Below are 19,993 nucleotides of genomic sequence, written 5' to 3'. Positions count from 1 at the left end.
CATGATCCAAGACTTCATTGGAATTTGTAGTTTTCAAAACACATTACTTAGACTCTTAAAATATGATTCCTTCATATCTTTACTCCAATATTCAAATAACCATGGTCACACCACACACATCTCAAAAATGACATCTGATTATCCCAATGATGACACTGAAATAAAACATCTGCCCTTTGTGTTTGGACATTCCAGTGATAAGAAACTGTGGGAGCTGCACTTGGTGAAGTAATGAGAAACCACACTGGAACTTGACTTTTCACTGGTTTCTCAGATCCAACTAATTAGGTCTTTAAAATCTAATGTAATTTAGCTAATATCTGCAGAGTGCAAATGAATGGAGGAGTAGATGTATTCTAGTAATTTGACCTTTGGGCCATGTTATAATTTTTTCTACTGAGCTTAATACTCTTTTCCACAAATGCAAAGAATTGCAAACATTACATTAAGTCCCACAAGTATTCCTGTGGAGAGGCTTCGATGGGGAGAGAATTGGGGATTTAAAGTGATATTCTATTTGTGGATGGAGAGCCCAGGGTACTGGATGTGAGTGATGGGCCAGAACCTGAGCAGTTCAAAGCAGGTAACTTGGATAAGAGTTGACTCAATTCAAGCCATTTTTTGGCTTCCTAAGAATGCCTTATTATTTCCTCATTGGCAGCTTTTGTATTTGCTTAAAGGTGATGGTAGAAAATGAGTCTAAAAGGGGGAGGGAAAAAACCAATTCAACAGCCCCAGAATGTAACCCCCTTAAGTATGACTCCCCTCCCCTTCTCCCTTCAACCTTGTTTCCTCCCGTATTCCCCCCTCCCCAGAACTGGAGGAAAGGGAACAGCTCTAGCCAACTTGTCAAAATAATGCTGCTAATTACCCCTGATCTCCTTTAATGGGAAGCTGCTCCCAATTCTACAAAAGAGTAAATGAGGGGTCTACAGCACAAACCCAGGAGCACTGGCTTTTTTTTTTTTTTTTTTGTGCTTGCAGTGAGCTTGGTGGGGGGGTTGGGGGGGGGGGCTGGTGGTGGTGGTAGAAGGAGATGTCCCGAGAAGGTCCCGGAAATCTTCACGTTTATTACTCCAGGTACACATACTAATTTGGAAAAGGGACTTAGACTTTCTGCGTAAAAGGGACTTAGACTTTCTGCCAAAGCTATTGGTATTCTCTTGCTGGCAATGTCACTAACTGCAGAGAAAATGCTCAGTCTACAATGAACTTGAAAGAAAACAGCATTGACCCTTATATTTATTTCTTCCCTTGCCTATATATCTTCTTAGCTACATTACTTTAAGAGATAGAGATGTATTCTGGAAAGTCCCAAACTTCAAACATTCTCCATCTCTCTCCTTGTCTCTATCTCCCCATCTAATATATCCATATCAAACTCTGCATTTGGCAGAAGGCACACCATTCATTTCGGTGATCTCTGCCATTGGGTCTTGCATGAAAAAGAAGCTGAGCAACATGATCCCTTTGACCCACTGCTGGAGCAACAAATTTATTAGAGATATAGGCATGAGAAATGAAAGGGAAGTAAAACAATTCCAGCTTATTGTGTGTCTTTCTTTCATACTGCTAATCCGGTTTACACATCACGCCTACATGTCTCAATAGGGCTTTATACACTGTGGCAGAGGCGGGAGAAAATAAAAGGTGTGTGTGTGTGAGAGAGAGAGAGAAAAGACAAAATAGGGAAGACCGATATTTTAATCCATTCAATCTATATTGATTTGCCTCATTAGTTTTTCTATCTGGAGAAAGTTGAAGATAATTTTTTAAAAAGTCATTTTTTCACAAAATAATTCCAAATGGTGCTAATTCCTATTCAAATAGCTTGTTACATTATGACTAGGTTATAACCAGAAATTAGATACACTTCTCAGTGAGTTTGAAATGAAGCTAATACCCCAAATTGAGAACGAGCCCATGGGTGTCTACCTTGATTCAACATTTTAAAAGAAAAAGGTCTTAGACTCAAAGGCTAAAGGCTGTGAAACACAGTCTTGTGGGAGGAAGCTGGGTGACAACTGGAACACACACAAACTCACAACTGAAAGCCCTTGTTTAACAACATGGGTACACAATGCACCTGAGGCAACAATTTATACCACCCAGAAATAATAAGTTACAGTAACAAAGGGTGACACCAAAAGGCATTGTCTTTCTTTGTAGAGGCAATTAATTGCATGTTGAACTACTGGAGCCAAAAAAAAAAAAAAATCGAACACACAAAACGTTGAAAACAGGACTATTGTAGGAGTTCAAAACCTCAGTATCAAAGTATTAAAAACTTAGAACCACCCATAGTGGGTTTTTATTATTAGCTCCTGTTCTTTCATATGGTTCCTCCCTAGAGAGGAAGGAAGGCTAGAAAGGGAAGAAGATGGTCTTCTCTCCCATGTCTATGAAAACAGAGGTCTCTAGGTGTCTTCCATAGACAACAATCCATATGGTTCTTAGGTGATGGAAATCGAGATCTGAAAATTTGGAGTTTATTCTCATCCACCAAGTAGGAGTCATGTTTAGCAGGAACTTAATACCTGAAGACACAGTATATGTCAGCTCCGAGGTACAGTCTCTGGAGGTCTTGTGGTCCCATGGTTGGCATCAGGTCTATATGGCTTTGGATCAGTCTGGCCCACCTCAGGGATCCCCCTCAGGCCCTACTTAGCCATCTCAGCACCGGGCTAGCCGCCCACCTTTTAAATGGTTGGCAGGCACCAGAATGCCCAATTCCGTGGGTGCAAGAGTCAACACATACCTCTCCTACCCGTGGCCCCTTCCTGAATCCAGGAAAGCCCCCTTGGCCCTTATTCCCACCAACGGCGACCGGGAGAAGGATGTTTGCGCTCCGGGTTTTGATAAGGTACTTCTCTCCTAGCCCTGGGTGTCCCACTCAGAGTCCCGGCTCAGGTGCCGAGGACGCGGTAGGGATGCGGGAACGTACGCCCAGCCCCTCGGGCAGACCTCCCCGAGCTCCCGGGAAACTAGAGAACTCGCCCGGGTGCGCGCGCTCCCGGCCCGCACCCTCCCCCCGGCGCTGTCACTCTTCGGACCAGCCCTCCATCCCCAGCGCTCAGCCTCCGCTGGCAGTCAGTAGCCACCACCAGGCTGATGAGCGGAAGCCAAGGTGGCGACCCTTTCAAGCGTGAAAATGGGATCCCAGGCGACCCCCTCCGTGAGAATTCCCCTCGGAGCCGTTCCCCGGCCGGGCCCGCCGCAGACAGCCCCCTCCCCGCCCCGCGGGGCCGGCCTCGGGGGGCGGGGGCCCGGAGCGTGCGAGCGAGCGAGCCAGCCTGGAGGCGCGGGCCGGCGTCCCTGAGCCCCGCCGGCGCAGCCCACCCAGCCCCGCGGCCCCGGCGCGCCGCCCGCCCCGCCCGCCCGCCCGTCCCCGCAATCCCGCGTTCCCGGGGCGCACGCCGCGCGAGGGCGAGGTGGCGGCGGCGGCCGAGCCGGCTGCACTCACCATAGCCGGCCGTCAAGCCCTGCCCGGAGCGCGGGTGCCGATGGCGCGGATGCTGCGCTTGGATTTCACATCAATTCCTTTCCCCCCCGTGCCCCCCTTTCCTGGTCCTCTGCTCCTCCGTCTTCTTCCCGTCTTCCCTCGTCTCCCCCTAGTCTTGTCGCCGCAGATCTCTTTGTCTTCCCTGTCGTCGTCTTTTTCTTCGTCTTCGTCTTCTCCTCCTCCTCCTCCGTCTTTACAAAAGGAACGGAAAGTGTAAAAACCCCGACGCGCTGGGCCGCCGGAGGCTTTCGGCGGAGTGCGGCGCGGACTCACAATTACAAGCCTGTTTCTATTAAGCAGTTCCATGGCCCTCGGCGTGGGTGGTCTGCCGCGCCATAGGCAGGACCTGTCAGGGTCACGTGACAGATCCGAAAACTTTACCCCTTTACAATAAACTCAAGGAAAGCAAAGTAAACTAGAGGAACGTGCTATCAGCACAGCCCTCCTGGGTAAACAGGCGCTCCCCTCCCCGCCTTCCTGGGAGGCGCCCCGCCGAGCGAGCTCCGCCGAGCCCCTGCCGCCCCTCCCCGCCCCCTGCGGCTCTGTCTGCGGGGGGCCGCCGGGCGGGGGGTCTCCGCTCAACATCTCGCCTTCCGCACCTACTGCTCCCCAACCCCACACTCGTTATTTGCTAACAAATAGCCACTTGCCCAAACCCCCGAGTGGGCGGTGCTGGGGGGAGCAGGGAAGCTCATTTTAGCATCCCCGGCGCTCCGGGAAATGAGGGGTGCCCTGAGAGAGCGCTACAGAGGAACACCACCTTCCTGTCTTCAGTTCTCAAAGCCCTTTCCCGCTCACATTCCCACGGAAGCCCCGAGAAGCTGGGAGCGTTCTGGTTGACAGGCCCACAGGCTGACAGGGAGGCAGAGAGCCAGGGAAGCCGGGCAGATAACAAGAGTCTCCCCGGGGAAATGTTCAGTGTACTAAGATGTATGTGGATTCGTGCAGCGTCTGTCGGAGGTCCCTGGGAAGCTGTTACTTCTGAAGTAAGACTAACGTGGAATCCCTTGGAAGCCAAGATTGGTAGCTGGCTGAGGAATCACTAATTGATATTTGCTCTTTTCCCTTCCAATTACTGTGGTTTTTGGGGTATGCCACCCAAACGCTCCCACCCACGCTGCCTTCCCAAACGAGGCCAGCTTGGGTGATTGGGCTAGACGGAAGTGCTGTGGCTCTCAGGCTCTTACCCTAAATGGAAAGTCCTATTCAGGAGAGACTCGGCTGCAATGTTTAATCTACTCAAACCTGCAGGGTAAACTGTTTCACATTCAGACCGCTGAAAGGTGCTATTTTAAATGAACCCCGTTTTGAATAAAGATGAATTATAGATACAGGGGGAAGGGGTAACGAAAGTTCCTGAAACTGTTGAGAGTTACCTAGCTGGTCTTCAAGAAAAGCCTGCCTTTTCTCACCTCATTCTGGGCTGGCTGTGTGATTAGGGGGTGTGTATGTGTGTGTGTGTGTGTGTGTGTGTGTGTGTACATGTTGTTAAAACAATACATGAAAGTCACAATGGGGCTTCTCAGTGGCACTAGTAGTAAAGAACCCAACTGTCAATGCATGAGGCGCAAGAGACAGGGGTTCAGTCCCTGGTTGGGGAAGATCCCCTGGAGTAGGAAATGGCAACCCACTCCAGTATTCTTGCCTGGAAAATTCCATGGACAGAGGAGCCTGGCAGGCTGCAGTCTATGGGGTTACATGGAGTCAGACAGGACTGACCACATGTGTGGCCTCTCCCCACCCCCACAAGGGTCACAAGTCATCTCCTTACCCCAAAGATGATATACCATTCTTTAACAGGGTCATTTGAGTTTACAGGGTGTTTGTGTTTGAAACACATTAAGTAATTAAACATTGGAATACTGGGCAACCCTATGAATTAAGCTGGTCCAAAAAGGGGTTATCATTTCATACCAGTTGACTTTAGTATAAAATGGTCTCCAGTGGATATTAGATGAGCATGGATTCTGTGTCATAATGATTGGGAAAACAAACCCACCAACATTTCCCTCTGAAAGACTCCCTTTTGGCGTCATATCAAAGGATTCTGTTCATACCCTGTTATAAACCTGGGTTGCGGAGAGTGGGTGGGGACTAGGAAGAAGATGGTTTAAGTACATCTACAAATAGAGTGATCTAAAATATGAAAGAGGAAAGGTGGTAAGAAAAAGAGGAAACAGCTTAGTGAACTTTTAAATGGCCCATAATATAAAGTTGTTAGGTAAGCTAGTTTTGCAGGGAAATTCCAGCAGAATTGTGAAGTTTGCCTTTCCCAGTTCAAATGAAGACCCTCTCACAAGCACATTTGGCTACCTGCTCCATGAGTATGGCCAAGGTTGATAATCAGGGGTGGACCCAGGTTTGGTGGGGTCTCAGGCATATGCAGTTTGGTAAGGGGAGACAGCTTCTTCAGGAAGTCCAAATTACAAACAAAATAAAGTACTGGACTGTGGAAGGAGGGGCCCTGAAGCTGCATGAGCCTCCGGTCAAGTTACCCCTTTATAGTACAGAACGGGGAGGTTACAGAGCTGCCCAGATTTTGTGGTCTCGCCATCACTATTTAAGACTAAAGGTCTTAATGTCATAGTTCAGTCAAATGCTTTATAGTTGGGAGCAAAGATGAGCTTTTTTTGAGTGTGAACTGTTGACGTTGGGCAGTGGGGGTTTAGTGAATCAGGGAGATAGAACCTTTAGTGTCAGAACTGGAACGGTCCGGAAGGAGAGGAGGGCACACTGGCAATGCTCTCTCTCAATAGCAGCTTGCCCTTCCTATCCTTCTGAAATCAGGTTTTGAAAATTATCTCAGTACTATGCCCTCTCTTCCCTTCACTCCTAGATGTTAGAAACATTAAATCATCAATTCTGAGACATGTGTTCTCCAGGATCCAGAGCCCCGTGCATTGGTACCTTCTGGCATTTCTCTGAGACTCTCTGCCAGGGTAGGTGGGCTCTTTCTTACCAAGCAGCTGCCTCCACCATTCTAAAGTTGCTTGTGTCTCATCCCTTCCTGTAAAGCCAGCTCCAGTGCTGCCTTGTCTGATAACCCTCTTGGCGTGGAGGTGTCAATGACTGTCAAGGCTTCCAGACAGCAGAGCCCAGTTGTAGCCTGCCTGATCTGATAAGCCAATTGGCATCAAGATGTTAGTGGCTGATGAAGCCACTAGACAATTCATTTGTAAGTTAACTTGGACTTTTAGAGCATGCCCAAAGGAATAAGTTGCCAAGTTGGAAATTTCAGGGCGTTAAGGCAGGACCGGTTGGAGACATGTGGGGCATCTGAGGACAGAATAATGGAGGGACCTTTTGAAACAGGTCTGAAAACAGACCACACGGGCATGATCAAATTTGTTGATGGGCAAGGTCATTCCTGGCTCTGTTTGTCTCTGAATATCTGCTCCTACTTGAGATACAGTTGTTATCCTTGCCACACATAAACACACACACAGGCACATGCATGCACATACATTCTTCTTTCTGTGCTCCCCTCTTTCTGGTTCCACTAAATGTGGGTGCCTCAGCACTTTTACTCATCCCCTCCCTGACTGCAACCTCCAGCAACTTGAGGGTTTCAAATGAATAACTGAGGGTTCAGGAGAAACATTTGTCCACGTTTGAGAACGTCTCCATCTCAGGATGAATGCCACTCTCATACTCTGTCAGTCACCCTTGGTGTGGTCATTCTTAATACTGGATCAGACAGACCAAGCTTTCATAAAAAGTAATTTTGCCCAGTGTAGAGATTTCCATTCTAAGATGACTACCCTCTCTTCCTGTCAGGAGGATACCTACCCCAAGACAAACCAACTTACAGAATTGGGGCTTTGAGGACTGAAGGGTAAGAAGTATTTAAGGTGGTTGGTTGGAATTAGGAGACTGAATGAACAATTGAATTATAGTGGTAATTGCAATGCTGAAACAGAAAAAGAAGAATTTTCTAAACAACAATAAGAAGTAAAACAGGATTGCAGAGCAGAAAAACCTGCACAGCTTGGAAACAAAAGGGGTGGAATGAGACCTGGAGTGTCATAAACGAGCTTTGTTTGAGTGTGATCTGTTGGAGTCATAAACCAAAGACTTTTAAGGGCTGCCATTACCAAATACGGAGACATATGGAGAAGTTGTAATATTCAAAGTAAGACAATAACCTCAGGAGGAAAAGAAGCAGGGAAAAGAGATACCTGGGGAACCTCCTACCTCAAAAAATGAAACTGACCCAAGTTGTTTACTCTTGCAATGGATATACACATAGAACTGTCTCTGATCAGAGGATTGCCTCTATGGAGAACTTCAAGGGGCAGCCTTGCCAATGTAGAATGCGGTAAGAAATGAAATGCCAAAGAAGATTTTTAAACTATGGGAGGCAGCTGTGCCCAGGCTGGCTGGTGGTGATGGTGATGGTGGCAGATCAGAGCCAGGGGAAACAACTTATTGCAATCAAGCAGGTCAGAAGAATTATCAAAAGGTTCCAATTGTATCCAAAAGGACTGAAAAAGATATTAAATGTAGTAAATATAAAAAATACCCTCTGTCTGGAAAAAGAATAAAACTGGAGATATAATCCTTCAGACCATACTATAAAGCTACAATAATCAAAGTAACATGGTATTGGCACAAACCATATAGATCAATGTAACAGAATAGAAAGCCCAGATATAAATCCATGCACCTAAGGTCAATTAATCTATGACAAAGGAGGCAAGAATCCACAATGGAGGAAAGAATCTGTTCAGCAAGTGGTGTTGGGAAAGCTGGACAGCTACGTGCAAATCAGTGAAATTAGATTGACTACCTCATATCATATATAAAAATAAAGTCAAAATGGTTTAAAGATCTAAATATAAGACATGACATCCTAAAACTCCTAGAAGAGAACACAGACAGACATTCTTTGATATAAATCATAGTAGTATCAGTCTCTGAGGCAAATGAAATAAAAGCAAAAATAAACAAATGGAACATTATGAAACTTAAAAGCTTTTTGCACAGCAAAGTAAACCATCAATGAAATGAAAAGACAATGTACAAAATGGGAGACAATATTTGCAAATGATGCAGCCTACAGGGGTTGATATCCAAATTACACAAACAGCTCAAGCAACTCAGTAACAAAAAAAAAAAAAAAAATGCAATAAAAAATGAGAGAATATCTAAATAGATATTTTCCAAATACAACATGCAGATGGCTAACAGGCACATGACAAGATACTCAGCACCACTTATTATTAGAGAAATGAACATAGAAACTCAATGAAGTATCACCTCACACCAGTTGGAATGACCATCATAAGAAAGTCTACAAATAAATGCTAGAGAAGGTATGAAGGAAAGGGAACCCTCTTACACTGTTGATGGGAATGTGCATTCGTGTAGCCATTATGAAGAACAGTATGGAGGTTCCTTAAAAAACTAAAAATTGAAACATCATATGATCCAACAATTCCACTCTTGGGTATTTATCCAGAAAAGACAAAAACTCTAATTCAAAAAGATACATGCACCCACCCTAATGTTCACAGCAGCATTATTTACAATAGCCAAAACATGGAAACAACTCTAGTGCTCATCAACAGACAATTGGCTTAAGAAGATGTGATTGATATATATATGTGTGTGTGTGTATAAAACTCAGCCATAAAAGAGAATGAAATGTGCCATTTGCAGCAACATGGATAGACCTAGAGAATATTGTAATTAGTCAAGTAAGTCAGAGAAAGACAAATAACCGTATATCACATATATGAAGAATCTAAAAAGTAATGCAAATGAATTCTATATACATAGCAGAAACAGACTCACAGACAAAGAAAATAAATTTATGGTTGCCAAAGGGGAGAGGGTGGCAGAAGTTAGGAGTATGGGATTAAAATATATAAACCATTTTACACAAAACAGATGAGCAGCAAGGATTTACTATATAGCACAGGCAGTATATTCAATATTTTATAATAACCTATAATGGAACATAATCTGAAAAAAATAATTGAATCACTATGCTGTAGACCTGAAACTAAGACAATATTGTAAATCAACTATACTTCAATTTTAAAAAACAGCAACACTTACAGTTCTGATTTTGCGTTTAATAGTAACGGCACTACTGCTACAGGGATACAAAGCAAAGCTATGATGTCCTTGGAAAATGTTTCATATATACTTGTATAATTTATATTTTTATTTAAGTATGAAGACATTAAAATTTGCTGTCTGAAAAAAATACCCTCGGTATGACAAAAGCTGCTGTTTTATACGATTAACACTGTTGCTTCTCAGAATTCATCACGTGTCTTAAAACTGGTGAGCAAAGGTGTAGAACCAAACTTCATTTCTTTGAGCTACATGCTTCAAGATTTGGAGCGGTGAGCCACATTTCATTTCTACTCTATGAGTGAGAGGCTGTGTGAAGGCGAGGCTTGGTGGAGGTGGGGGGGCGGTTTGAGGCGTGACAGGAGGGGCTAAGGCCTCCCTGAGCCCTGTCATTGCCCCTTGTTCTGAGCCCACTCGGCCGCGGGTGGGCCTGCCTGTGTTTCTGAGGACCCCTCATGTATATAGACAGCTGCACTCCTTGGGTTTGTGGAATGGACCCTCTGACGAACAAGTGCCTGGAGAGATGTGTGCCTCTGTTGCCTTGCAGCCTCCACGGGCAGGCCACGGTGCAGTGGTGCCTTCTCTGGCAGCTCTGACCCGTTGTGGATGGAGGCCTCTTCAGCAGGGAGTTGGGGAGGCCGGAGCCTGGGTCTGCCTGTCCTGTTGTCTGATTCCAGTCTTGGTGCCTTCCGCTCTATACCTGTATTAGTTTTCCAGGGTTTCCATAACAAAGTTCCACAAACAGGGTGTCTTAAACAGCAGAAGTTAACTTTCTGACAGTCCTGGAGGCTAGAAGCCCAAGAAATCCAAGTTGTCAGGGTTGGTTTCTATTGGGGCCTCTCTCTTTGGCTTATGGTTGGCCACCTTCTAGGTCTTTATGTAGACTGTGCTACGTTTGTGTCTGAATTTCCTCTTCTTGTAAGGACACCAGTCTTATTGGGTCAAAATCCATCATATGACCTCATTTTAACTTAGTTATCTCTTGAAAGACCTTATCTCTAAGTACAGTCATATTCTTGAGACACTGGGGCTTCAACATATGAATTTGGGGGGAAACTTTGTTCAGCACATAACAACACCCAAATGTTGACAGGAACCTGCTTGCATCTGAAGGGTGAGTTCCTCTCTCTGCCTGTGATGTTCAGAGGGAGGAATCAAGAGGGGCTGGAGCCAGATCCTTCTTGGCTTCTAGTACTGAGAGGACCTAGTCTGCCACCTCCCAAGAACCTGTCTACACCCTTGCAAAACTGATGCTGGTTGACACATTTCCTAGGAATGCTGGTGGGCTGAGAAAATTACTTTAGACGCCCAGCAGAACTCCCCCCAGCCCCAACACACACACAAAGAATGAACACTGCTGGCTAATGATAAATCTGTCTTTATTTATTGCAGCGAGTTTCTTCAGTCTGTGGTTTCCAAGACTGGCTGCCCATCAAAATCACCTGGGGAGTTTAACAACAAAAACAGAGAAACAAAAATAGATTCTTTTCTTCCATTTCAGAGCTACAGATTCAGAATCCCAGGCTTGAAGAATGACATTTTTCAAAAGGATCCCCCTAGAGCAAGCATATGAGTAAAATGAGAATGGTAGGATCTAGGTGCATTCCCTGTAAAATTCTCCCAAATTTATTGTATGTTTGAAGTTTTTTCATGATGAAATGCCAATGATAAATGAAAAGGATACCCAGGTGATTCTGTTGTGCAGCTAGATTGGAAGACCAAAGGGACACATGGTTAAATTATACATGTATTCTTAACATTCTTCTCTATCATGGTACTTGTCACATTACATGATTGCTGTTTACCCACCAAATGAAAGATTTGTGAGCTTCTACTAACTTGCATAATCCTCTGTTAGGTGCTAGGAATTGGGAAATGAGAAAGAAGTCTTCCTTAAAAACACCACGAAATATCCATCAAACTGGCAAAGATTAAAAGTCTAACCATAGCCAGGGTGAGCAAGACTGAAACAATGAAAACTTTTGGGCATTGCTGGTTGGAGTGTAGATTGGGATCATTGCTTTCGGGAAATAATTTGGCATTATCTAGACAGGTTGAATTCCATTCCTAGATATATCTCTGAGAAAAAAAACAAGGTCCAGGATGTGCATTCACAAATGTTCACATCAGTATTGTTTGTGATGGCATAACTCTGGACATGACTGAAATGTCAATCAAAGTAGGAAAGATACACTGGAGAATTCGCACAATGGAATTTGGCTAAGAGGTAAAATAAATGAGCTATAGTTACCTTATAGTAATAGGGATGAATCTTAAAAACATTATCTTGGGTGAAATACCTAGGTCAGAAACAAGCTTCATGGGAATGCACATATAAATTTCAATTTTATAAAGTGCAAAATCAGTACTTATGAACAACCCATAACTTATCAACAACCTATTCAAGGACAGTTACTTCTAGGGGTATAGGTGAAGGAATTGGGGAGTTTCAAAAACAATTCATTACTGTTCTTTAAAATGTACGTACAAGTGATAAGTACACTTTTAAATGTATGATCAGTTTCATAGTAGAAAGATTTTTTAAAAAGACACTAACCTAGCCCCAGCTTCCCAGGTGGTACTGTGCACTGTGCTGTGCTTAGTCGCTCAGTCGTGTCCAGCTCTTTGCAATCCTATGGACTGTAGCCTGCCAGGCTCCTCTGTCCATGGGATTCTCCAGGCAAGAATACTGGAATAGGTAGCCATTTCCTTCTTCAGGGGATCTTCCCAGCTCAGGGATCGATCCCAGGTCTTCTGCGTTGCAGGCGGATTCTTTACCAGCTGAGCCACCTGATGAAAAATCCACCTGCCAATACAAAAGACTCAAGAGATGCAAGTTCTATCCCTGAGTAGGGAAGATCCCCTGGTGAAGGAAATGGATACCCACTCCAGTATTCTTGCCTGGAAAATTCCATAGACAGAGGAGCCTGGCGGGCTAAAGTCCATGGGGTTGCGAAGAGCTGGACACGACTGAGCGCGCACATACTTCCTAGCCCTAGACAAACGGGTGGCCTGGTGGGGTGTGAAGAAGAACAAATAATATGACAGGTGCAGAAGCCGCAGAGTACATGGAGAGTGTGCCTGAGTCCCATCTGCTGAGCGCACGCAGAAGCAGGGAGGGGATGCTGTGAAAGGAAGAGACTGTTGACCAGATCAAAAGGAGAGAGAAAGGGCGCTCCTTGGGAAGGGACAGCAAGATGGGGCAGCAGGGAGCCCCGAAGCAGTTGAGAGCAAATCCTGTTCTTAGAACCGAGGCCCTGCTGCTGGACCTGATCCTGTCCACCCTGTGAGGGACAGCCTTCATGCTTTCTCTCTATCATGGCAGTGCCCTCGGTAAGGACTAGAACCCCATGTGGTCTTTTCCTAGGAAACGAAGATATATAAGCTTAAAGTCAAGTCAGAAAATGTGCAAACGAACTGTTAACTTTATGGGCCCAAAGCTGGGTTTAAAAAAACCTGTATTATGTAATTCCTCCATGGGATCATCATATAGTGACATTTCAGTGGTTCTTTGTGTAAAAGGTGGCAATATTTGTTTACTATAAACACTATGAAGAGTTATAAATGGGAACAATAGTAAAAATCCAAAAAATCCAAAAAAGAGAATTTGCCTTTTGATGGGATGTTTTATGAAAGTGTCATTCAGCTATGGATAAACTGACAGATGGACTGCTTAAGAAATATCCAGTTACAAACAAGCGTTGGCCTGGAGGAAGTGAACACGAAGGCAGCTTACGAATTGCAGCTCCTGATTTACTTTTACAGATAAACACTTTTCTTTAAACTTTCTGGTTTGAAACAGGCTCCCAGATCACCCTTCCCTGAGTGACCTGCCCTTTTCCATGCCTCCACTTCTGCAGACATGCAATTAATTCCATTTGGTTCCACTAAGTACTTCTTGATACCCTCTATTTAGGTGTTTTTAGTTCTTTCCAACATTTTATGTCATGGTACACATAGAAATGATAATGTTGGTACTACAACACAATGGAATAAACTGGAGATTTGAAGGCATCTATCTGTGGGGGGAATTAGCGGAAACTTATATCTTATATTATAGAATTATGAGATAAATAAATAAATGAAGTATTACAATGGAATATCATCCAGCTTTAAAAAAGAAGGAAATACTACCATCTGCGACAACATGGGCGAAACCGGAGATCATTATGCTAAATGAGATAAGCCAGACAGAAAAAGACAAATACTGTTTAGTATTACTTGTATAGAGCAATTTTTTTCAAAGTCAAACTTAGGGACTTTCTTGGTGGTCCAGTGGTTAAGAATCCACCTGCCAAAGCAGGGGACACAGGTTCAATCCTTGGCCCGGGAAGATTCCACATACCGCAGGGTAACCAAGCTCATGTACCACAACTACTGAAGCCTGCTTACCCTAGAGCTGGTGCTCTCGGCAGGAGAAGCCACTGCAGTGAGAAGCCCAGGCACTGCAACTAGAGAAAGCCCTAGGAAGAAATAGATAAATATATTGTTTTAAAAAGTCAAACCTAAAGAACCAGAGAATAGGAAAGTTGTTGTCCAGGGGTGGGGGTGGGAGAAACAAGAAGGGGCTGGTAATAGGGTATAAACTTTCAATGATAAATAAGGCCTGAGGATCTAGGGTATAGCATGGTGACTACAGTTGATAAAACTGCATCATATAATTGACATTTGCTATGAGTGTAGAACTTAAACATTCTCACCAAAAAGAAAAAATAATAAACATGTGAGATGATGGATGTGGTATAATTAACTCAATATCTTCACAATGTATGTCATATGTGTATATATATGTATACATACAAGGTATATGTATATCAAAACATGTTGTACACTTTGCATATCTTACTATTTTACTTGTCACTTAGTAAAGATGAAAACCCCCAGATTTACACCTGTTGAAATTACAGTCAAAGAATCTAACAAATTCTTTGTTAGGCAAATGTTTCTTGCTTTGACAAATCTCATACTGCTATGTCTTATGATAATATAAGTGGGTTTCTAGTTTTCCATGTGTTTGTTTCCTAAGGCTGTTAAAACACAGTATCACACAAAACATTCTTATAATAACAGAAATGTATTCTCTCAGCATTCTGGAAGCTAGAAATCAGAAGTCAAGGTGTTGGCAGTGTTGGTTCCTTCCGAGAGCCCTGAGGGAGAGTCGGTTTCCGGCCTCTCTCTTAGCTTCTGGTGATGGCTGGCAATTCTTGGCATTCCTTGGCTTGAAGATGTGTCTCTCCAGTTTCGCTCTGTCTCCCCACGATGTTTTCCCTGTGTGTCTGCTTCTGTGTCTCTTTTTCTTCTAAGGATACTAGTCATATTGGACTAGCACAACTGCATCTTAACTAATTGCATATGCAACAACCCTGCTCTAAATAAGGTCACATTCTGAGGTACTAGGAGTTAAAAATCTCAATATATCTTTGGTGGGTGGGGGGGGAGCAGAATTCAACCCATAGCATCATGGAACTTTTTCAAAACAAGCATTTCAAATTAACAGTGAAGCTCCAACTTGCGGAGTGGGCACACATGATTAGAACAGTCATTGTGACCCAGCTCCGACACCGTTAAAATAGTGTACCAGTTGCAAAAAGGAGAGACAGATTCAATATATGTGTAAACAGAGATTTGGGATTTCTGGAGACTGTTTTCTGCCTCCCACCATCAATGCCAACCAGCTCCACTTCTAGCATCTGAAACATGACCATCCCCAACTGACTCAGCGCCTTACCACCATCTGCACTGCGGCCAGTCACTGACGGCCGGCACCTCTGACGCTCCATCACACTGTCACCACAGAGCAACAAGTTCTGCAGGCCGGCGGGGACCTCAGATGTGGACCCCATTCCACTCTGCTCCAGGAGTTCCAGCTAGGGCTGCTCTGAGGCTGGAGAGGCTGCCGTGTGGCTCCAGCCTCCCTGGTCACCAGGGCTGTCCTCTGGGTGACAGATGTTCACCCTTGAGGCACTCCTGACGCGTCTTTGTGCCGTGCTCAGGAATGAACTGGAACACCTGATGGTCAAGCTCCATTCTCCTGCCTTGGCCTCCGTTCTGCTTCTACATCTCTCACTGTTCCTCCCCAGCTTCCTTTGCTGGTTCCTAGTCTTCCACTTGAGGAGAGCATGTATTCTTACCACTTCAGTATTCTTGCCTAGAGAATCCCATGGACAGAGGAGCCTGGGGGGGCTACAGTCCATAGGGTGGCGCAGAGTTGGATGTGACTGAAGCAACTAAAGCAGCAGCAGTATTCTTCCACTTGGGCTTCTCTAGTGGCTCAGTGGTGAAGAATCTGCCTGTAAAGCAGGAGCCTCAAGAGACATGGGTTCAATCCCTGGGTCAGGAAGATCCCCTAGAGGCGGGTGTGGCCACCCACTTCAGCATTCTTGCTTGGAGAATCCCATGGACAGAGGAGTCTGGTGGGCTATAGTCCCTGGGATCCCAAAGAGTTAGACATGACTGAAATGACTTAGCATGCATGCACACATTCTTCCACTTGCTCCTGAAAGGTTGATGCTCCCCAGAGCCCATCACTGACCTCGGTTCCTCTTACCCTTGTAGGTTGGAGAGTGAGCCCGCTGGCACCCAAATATCCTTCCTGAGCTTTAGACTCTATATCCACTGCCTCCTGGCCATAGATGCTTCACAGGTGCCTAAAACAATATATTCCTGCCCACCTCCAGGACAAGGACGCATTGCTTGTCCCCTCCTCATCCCCAAACCTATTCTTCTCAGTCAGTGGCTCTTCTGTTTATACATTGGCCAGTTAGAAATTAAGCTGTGGGACTTCCCTGGTGGCCCAGTGGTTAAGAATCTGCCTTGCAATATAGGGGAATGCAGGTTTGATCCCTGGTTGGGGAATTAAGATCCCACACACTGCAGAGCAGCTAAGCCTATAAACTGCAACTTCTGAGCCCGCATGCCACAACTAGAGAGTCCACGCCTGTAAACTGCAACGTCTGAGCCCACATGCCACAACTAGAGAGAGAGTCCACGTGTAGCAACAGAAGATCCCACATGATGCAATGAAGATCCCATGTGCCACTGCTGAGACCCAATGCAGCCAAAAAAATAAATAAATATTTTTATTAAAGAAAGAAATTAAGCTGCACCTTTGATGCTGCCTTTCTGAGGCCAGTGGAACTCATCCATCTACTTCCTTTGTGGTCAATCTCTCAGTCATGTCCAATGATTTGTGACCCCATGGACTGTAGCCCGCCAGGCTTCTCTGTCCATGGAATTTTCCAGGCAAGAAGACTGGAGTGGGTTACCATTTCCTACTGCAGGAGATCTACCTAACCCAGGGATTGAATCAGCATTCAATCCCTGTATCTCCTGCATTGGCAGGGGGATTCTTTACTGCTACACCACATGGGAAGCCCCTACTTCCTATACCTTTTACCTTTACATACATCCTTTAAGATGCAGTCAAATGGCACTTCATCATTACACACAGAGATGGCACCAACTCTGCAGGAGAGGGTCAGAGAAATCTTCACAAATAAGGTTTTCTCTTATAAAATTTAAGTCTCTCAAGTATTATTAGTCATTTTGATGTCAAATTTTATTAATTAGTATAATAAATAGTTATTTTGGTATTGCTGTTCAGTCATTCAGTCATGTCCGACTCTGTGATTCCATGGACTGCAGCACACCAGGCTTCCTTGTCCTTCACAGTCTCCTGGAGTATGCACTGACTCATGTCCATTGAGTCAATGATGCCATCCAACCATCTCATCCTCTGTTGTCCCTTTCTCCTTCTGCCCTCAATCTAGACAAATGGTTCTCAAAGTGGGGTCCCTCAATCAGAAACATCAGCATTATCTGGAAGATTGTTAGAAACGTGAATTCTTAGCTTCACCCCGGACCTACTAAATCAGAAGTTCTGGGATGGGGGCCCAGGAACTCTGTGCTCTAGCAAGTCTTCATGGTAATTCTTATACCAGCTAAAATGTGACCTCCATTAGTCTAGACTGGCCGAAAGGGAAAGTGAAGATACAATTGCCTTGTAAATTTGGCTTCTGTAGGCAGACAGATGGGGCTTCCCTTGGTCAAGTCTCTCCTCTCTCTCCAGGTACAGTCACTCATCTAACAGACTTACACATATTCAGGTTTGTTTCTTCCCAGCAGAAATAATAGAAAATCCTCCCTGAATGGAATGGAAATTTGTCTCAGCATCATAGTCTTGGTATTTATGGCCCACACTCTTCATCTCCTTTTTGTTTCACAGCTAGGGCTTTCGTTGTTTCAAATTATCAGCTTCATTTGCCTTTCCTGATTTCTCATTCAATGGCAAACTAGCCAGTACCATATGGCTGCTTCCTAAGAATACAAAACTCAATGTCACCCAAGCTGCCTGCATTTTCCAACCTCCAAACTATTCACCTGTATCTGTCATCTTTTTGTTCATCTTATCTTCCTGAAAAGGACCTCAAGACAGAGTCTGTAGATAGAACCTGGGTTCATTTATATCCTCCAACTTGTGAAAAAGCAAGAGAGTTCAAGAAAAATATTTATTTCTGCTTTATTGACTATGCCAAAGCCTTTGACTGTGTGGATCACAATAAACTGGAAAATTCTGAAAGAGATGGGAATACCAGACCACCTGACCTGCCTCTTGAGAAACCTGTATACAGGTTAGGAAGCAAGAGTTAGAACTGGACGTGAAATGACAGACTGGTTCCAAATAGGAAAAGGAGTACGATAAGGCTGTATATTGTCAACCTGCTTACTTATGCAGAGTACATCATGAGAAATGCTGGGTTGGAGGAAGCATACTCTGGAATCAAGATTGCCGGGAGAAATATCAATAACCTCAGATATGCAGATGACACCACCCTTATGGCAGAAAGTGAAGAGGAACTAAAAAGCCTCTTGATGAAAGTGAAAGAGGAGAGTGAAAAAGTTGGCTTAAAACTCAACATTCAGAAAAGTAAGATCATGGCATCTGGTCCCATCACTTCATGGCAAATAGATGGGGGAAACAGTGGAAACAGTGTCAGACTTTATTTTTCTGGGCTCCAAAATCTCTGCAGATGGTGATTGCAGCCATGAAATGAAAAGACACTTACTCCTTGGAAGGAAAGTTATGACCAACCTAGACAGCATATTAAAAAGCAGAGACATTACTTTGTCAACAAAGGTCCATCTAGTCAGTCCATCCTAAAGGAGATCAGTCCTGGGTGTTCATTGGAAGGACTGATGTTGAAGCTGAAACTCCAGTAGTTTGGCCACCTGATGCGAAGAGCTGACTCATTTGAAAAGACCCTGATGCTGGGAAAGATTGAGGGCAGGAGGAGAAGGGGATGACAGAGGATAAGATGGTTGGATGGCATCACCAACTCAATGGACATGGGTTTGGGTGGATTCCGGGAGTTGGTGATGGTCAGGGAGGCCTGGTGTGCTGCAGTTCATGGGGTCGCAAACAGTCAGACATGACTGAGGGACTGAACTGAACTTGCTTCCAGAGCTTTATCTTTCTTCTCCTAGTCATAAGGAAAGGAAAAGAGTAAACTGGAATAGAGAACATAGGAATAGATCCCAGTGAATATAGGAATTTAATATCTAGCAAAGAAGATTTAGCTTGAAAAAGATTTCCTGGGAACTTTGATGGTGCTGACCTAGATAAATATCTCCTGGAAGAAAATGTAATTGTATTCTAATCTCAGATATTTGCAAAGATGGAATGTTTATATGTAAAAAGTAAAGTAATAAAAATCATATAATTTAGCATGACCTCAGATTGGAGAAAACTTTTTTTAACAGAGGCTGTTGTTCAGTTGCTCAGTTGTGTCTGACTCTGCAACTCCATGAACTGCAGCATACAAGGCTTCCCTGTCTTTCACCATCTCCCAGAGTTTGCTCAAACTCATGTCCAACGAGTTGGTGATGCCATCCAACCATCTCATCCTCTTTCGACTCCTTCTGCTCCTGCCCTCAATCTTTCCCAGCATCAGAGTCTTTTCCAGTGAGTCCATTCCTTGCATCGGGTGGCCAAAGTATTAGAGTTTCAGCTTCAGTATCAGTCCTTCCAATGAATATTCAGGGATGATTTCTTTTAGGCTTAACTGGCTGGATCTCCTTGCAGCCCAAGGAATTCTCAAGTGTCTTCTCCAGCACCACAGTTTGAAGGCACCAATTCTTTAGCACTCAGCCTTTTTTTTTTTTTTTTTCCCATTTATTTTTATTAGTTGGAGGCTAATTACTTTACAATATTATAGTAGTTTTTGCCATACATTGACATGAATCAGCCATGTGTTCCCCATCCTGAACCCCCCTCCCACCTCCCTGCCCATCCCATCCCTCTGGGTCATTCCAGTGCACCAGCCCCGAGCACTTGTCTCATGCATCCAACCTGGGCTGGTGATCTGTTTCACACTTGATAATATACGTGCTTCAATGCTGTTCTCTCAG

General features: G+C 44.5%; 1 protein-coding gene and 1 long non-coding RNA gene across 2 annotated transcripts in view; one reads left to right on the top strand and one right to left on the bottom strand.

Moving 5' to 3' along the window:
* PTCH1 (patched 1) overlaps positions 1-3,551 on the bottom strand; it is a 69,511-nt gene extending 65,960 nt beyond the window's left edge. Inside the window, exon 1 of the mRNA XM_020894255.2 lies at positions 3,464-3,551. Coding sequence (XP_020749914.1) covers positions 3,464-3,466 — 3 coding nt within the window. The 5' untranslated portion in view covers positions 3,467-3,551. The remainder of the gene's footprint in view (positions 1-3,463) is intronic.
* LOC139032439 (uncharacterized) overlaps positions 1-19,993 on the top strand; it is an 80,765-nt gene that overhangs the window by 2,114 nt on the left and 58,658 nt on the right. The gene's annotated exons all lie outside the window — the stretch shown is intronic.

Source organism: Odocoileus virginianus, chromosome 31, assembly GCF_023699985.2.
Source record: "Odocoileus virginianus isolate 20LAN1187 ecotype Illinois chromosome 31, Ovbor_1.2, whole genome shotgun sequence".
NCBI classification, from domain to species: Eukaryota; Metazoa; Chordata; class Mammalia; order Artiodactyla; family Cervidae; genus Odocoileus; species Odocoileus virginianus.
Note: the sequence above shows the minus strand (reverse complement) of the source record. Positions and strands in the feature narration are given on the sequence as shown.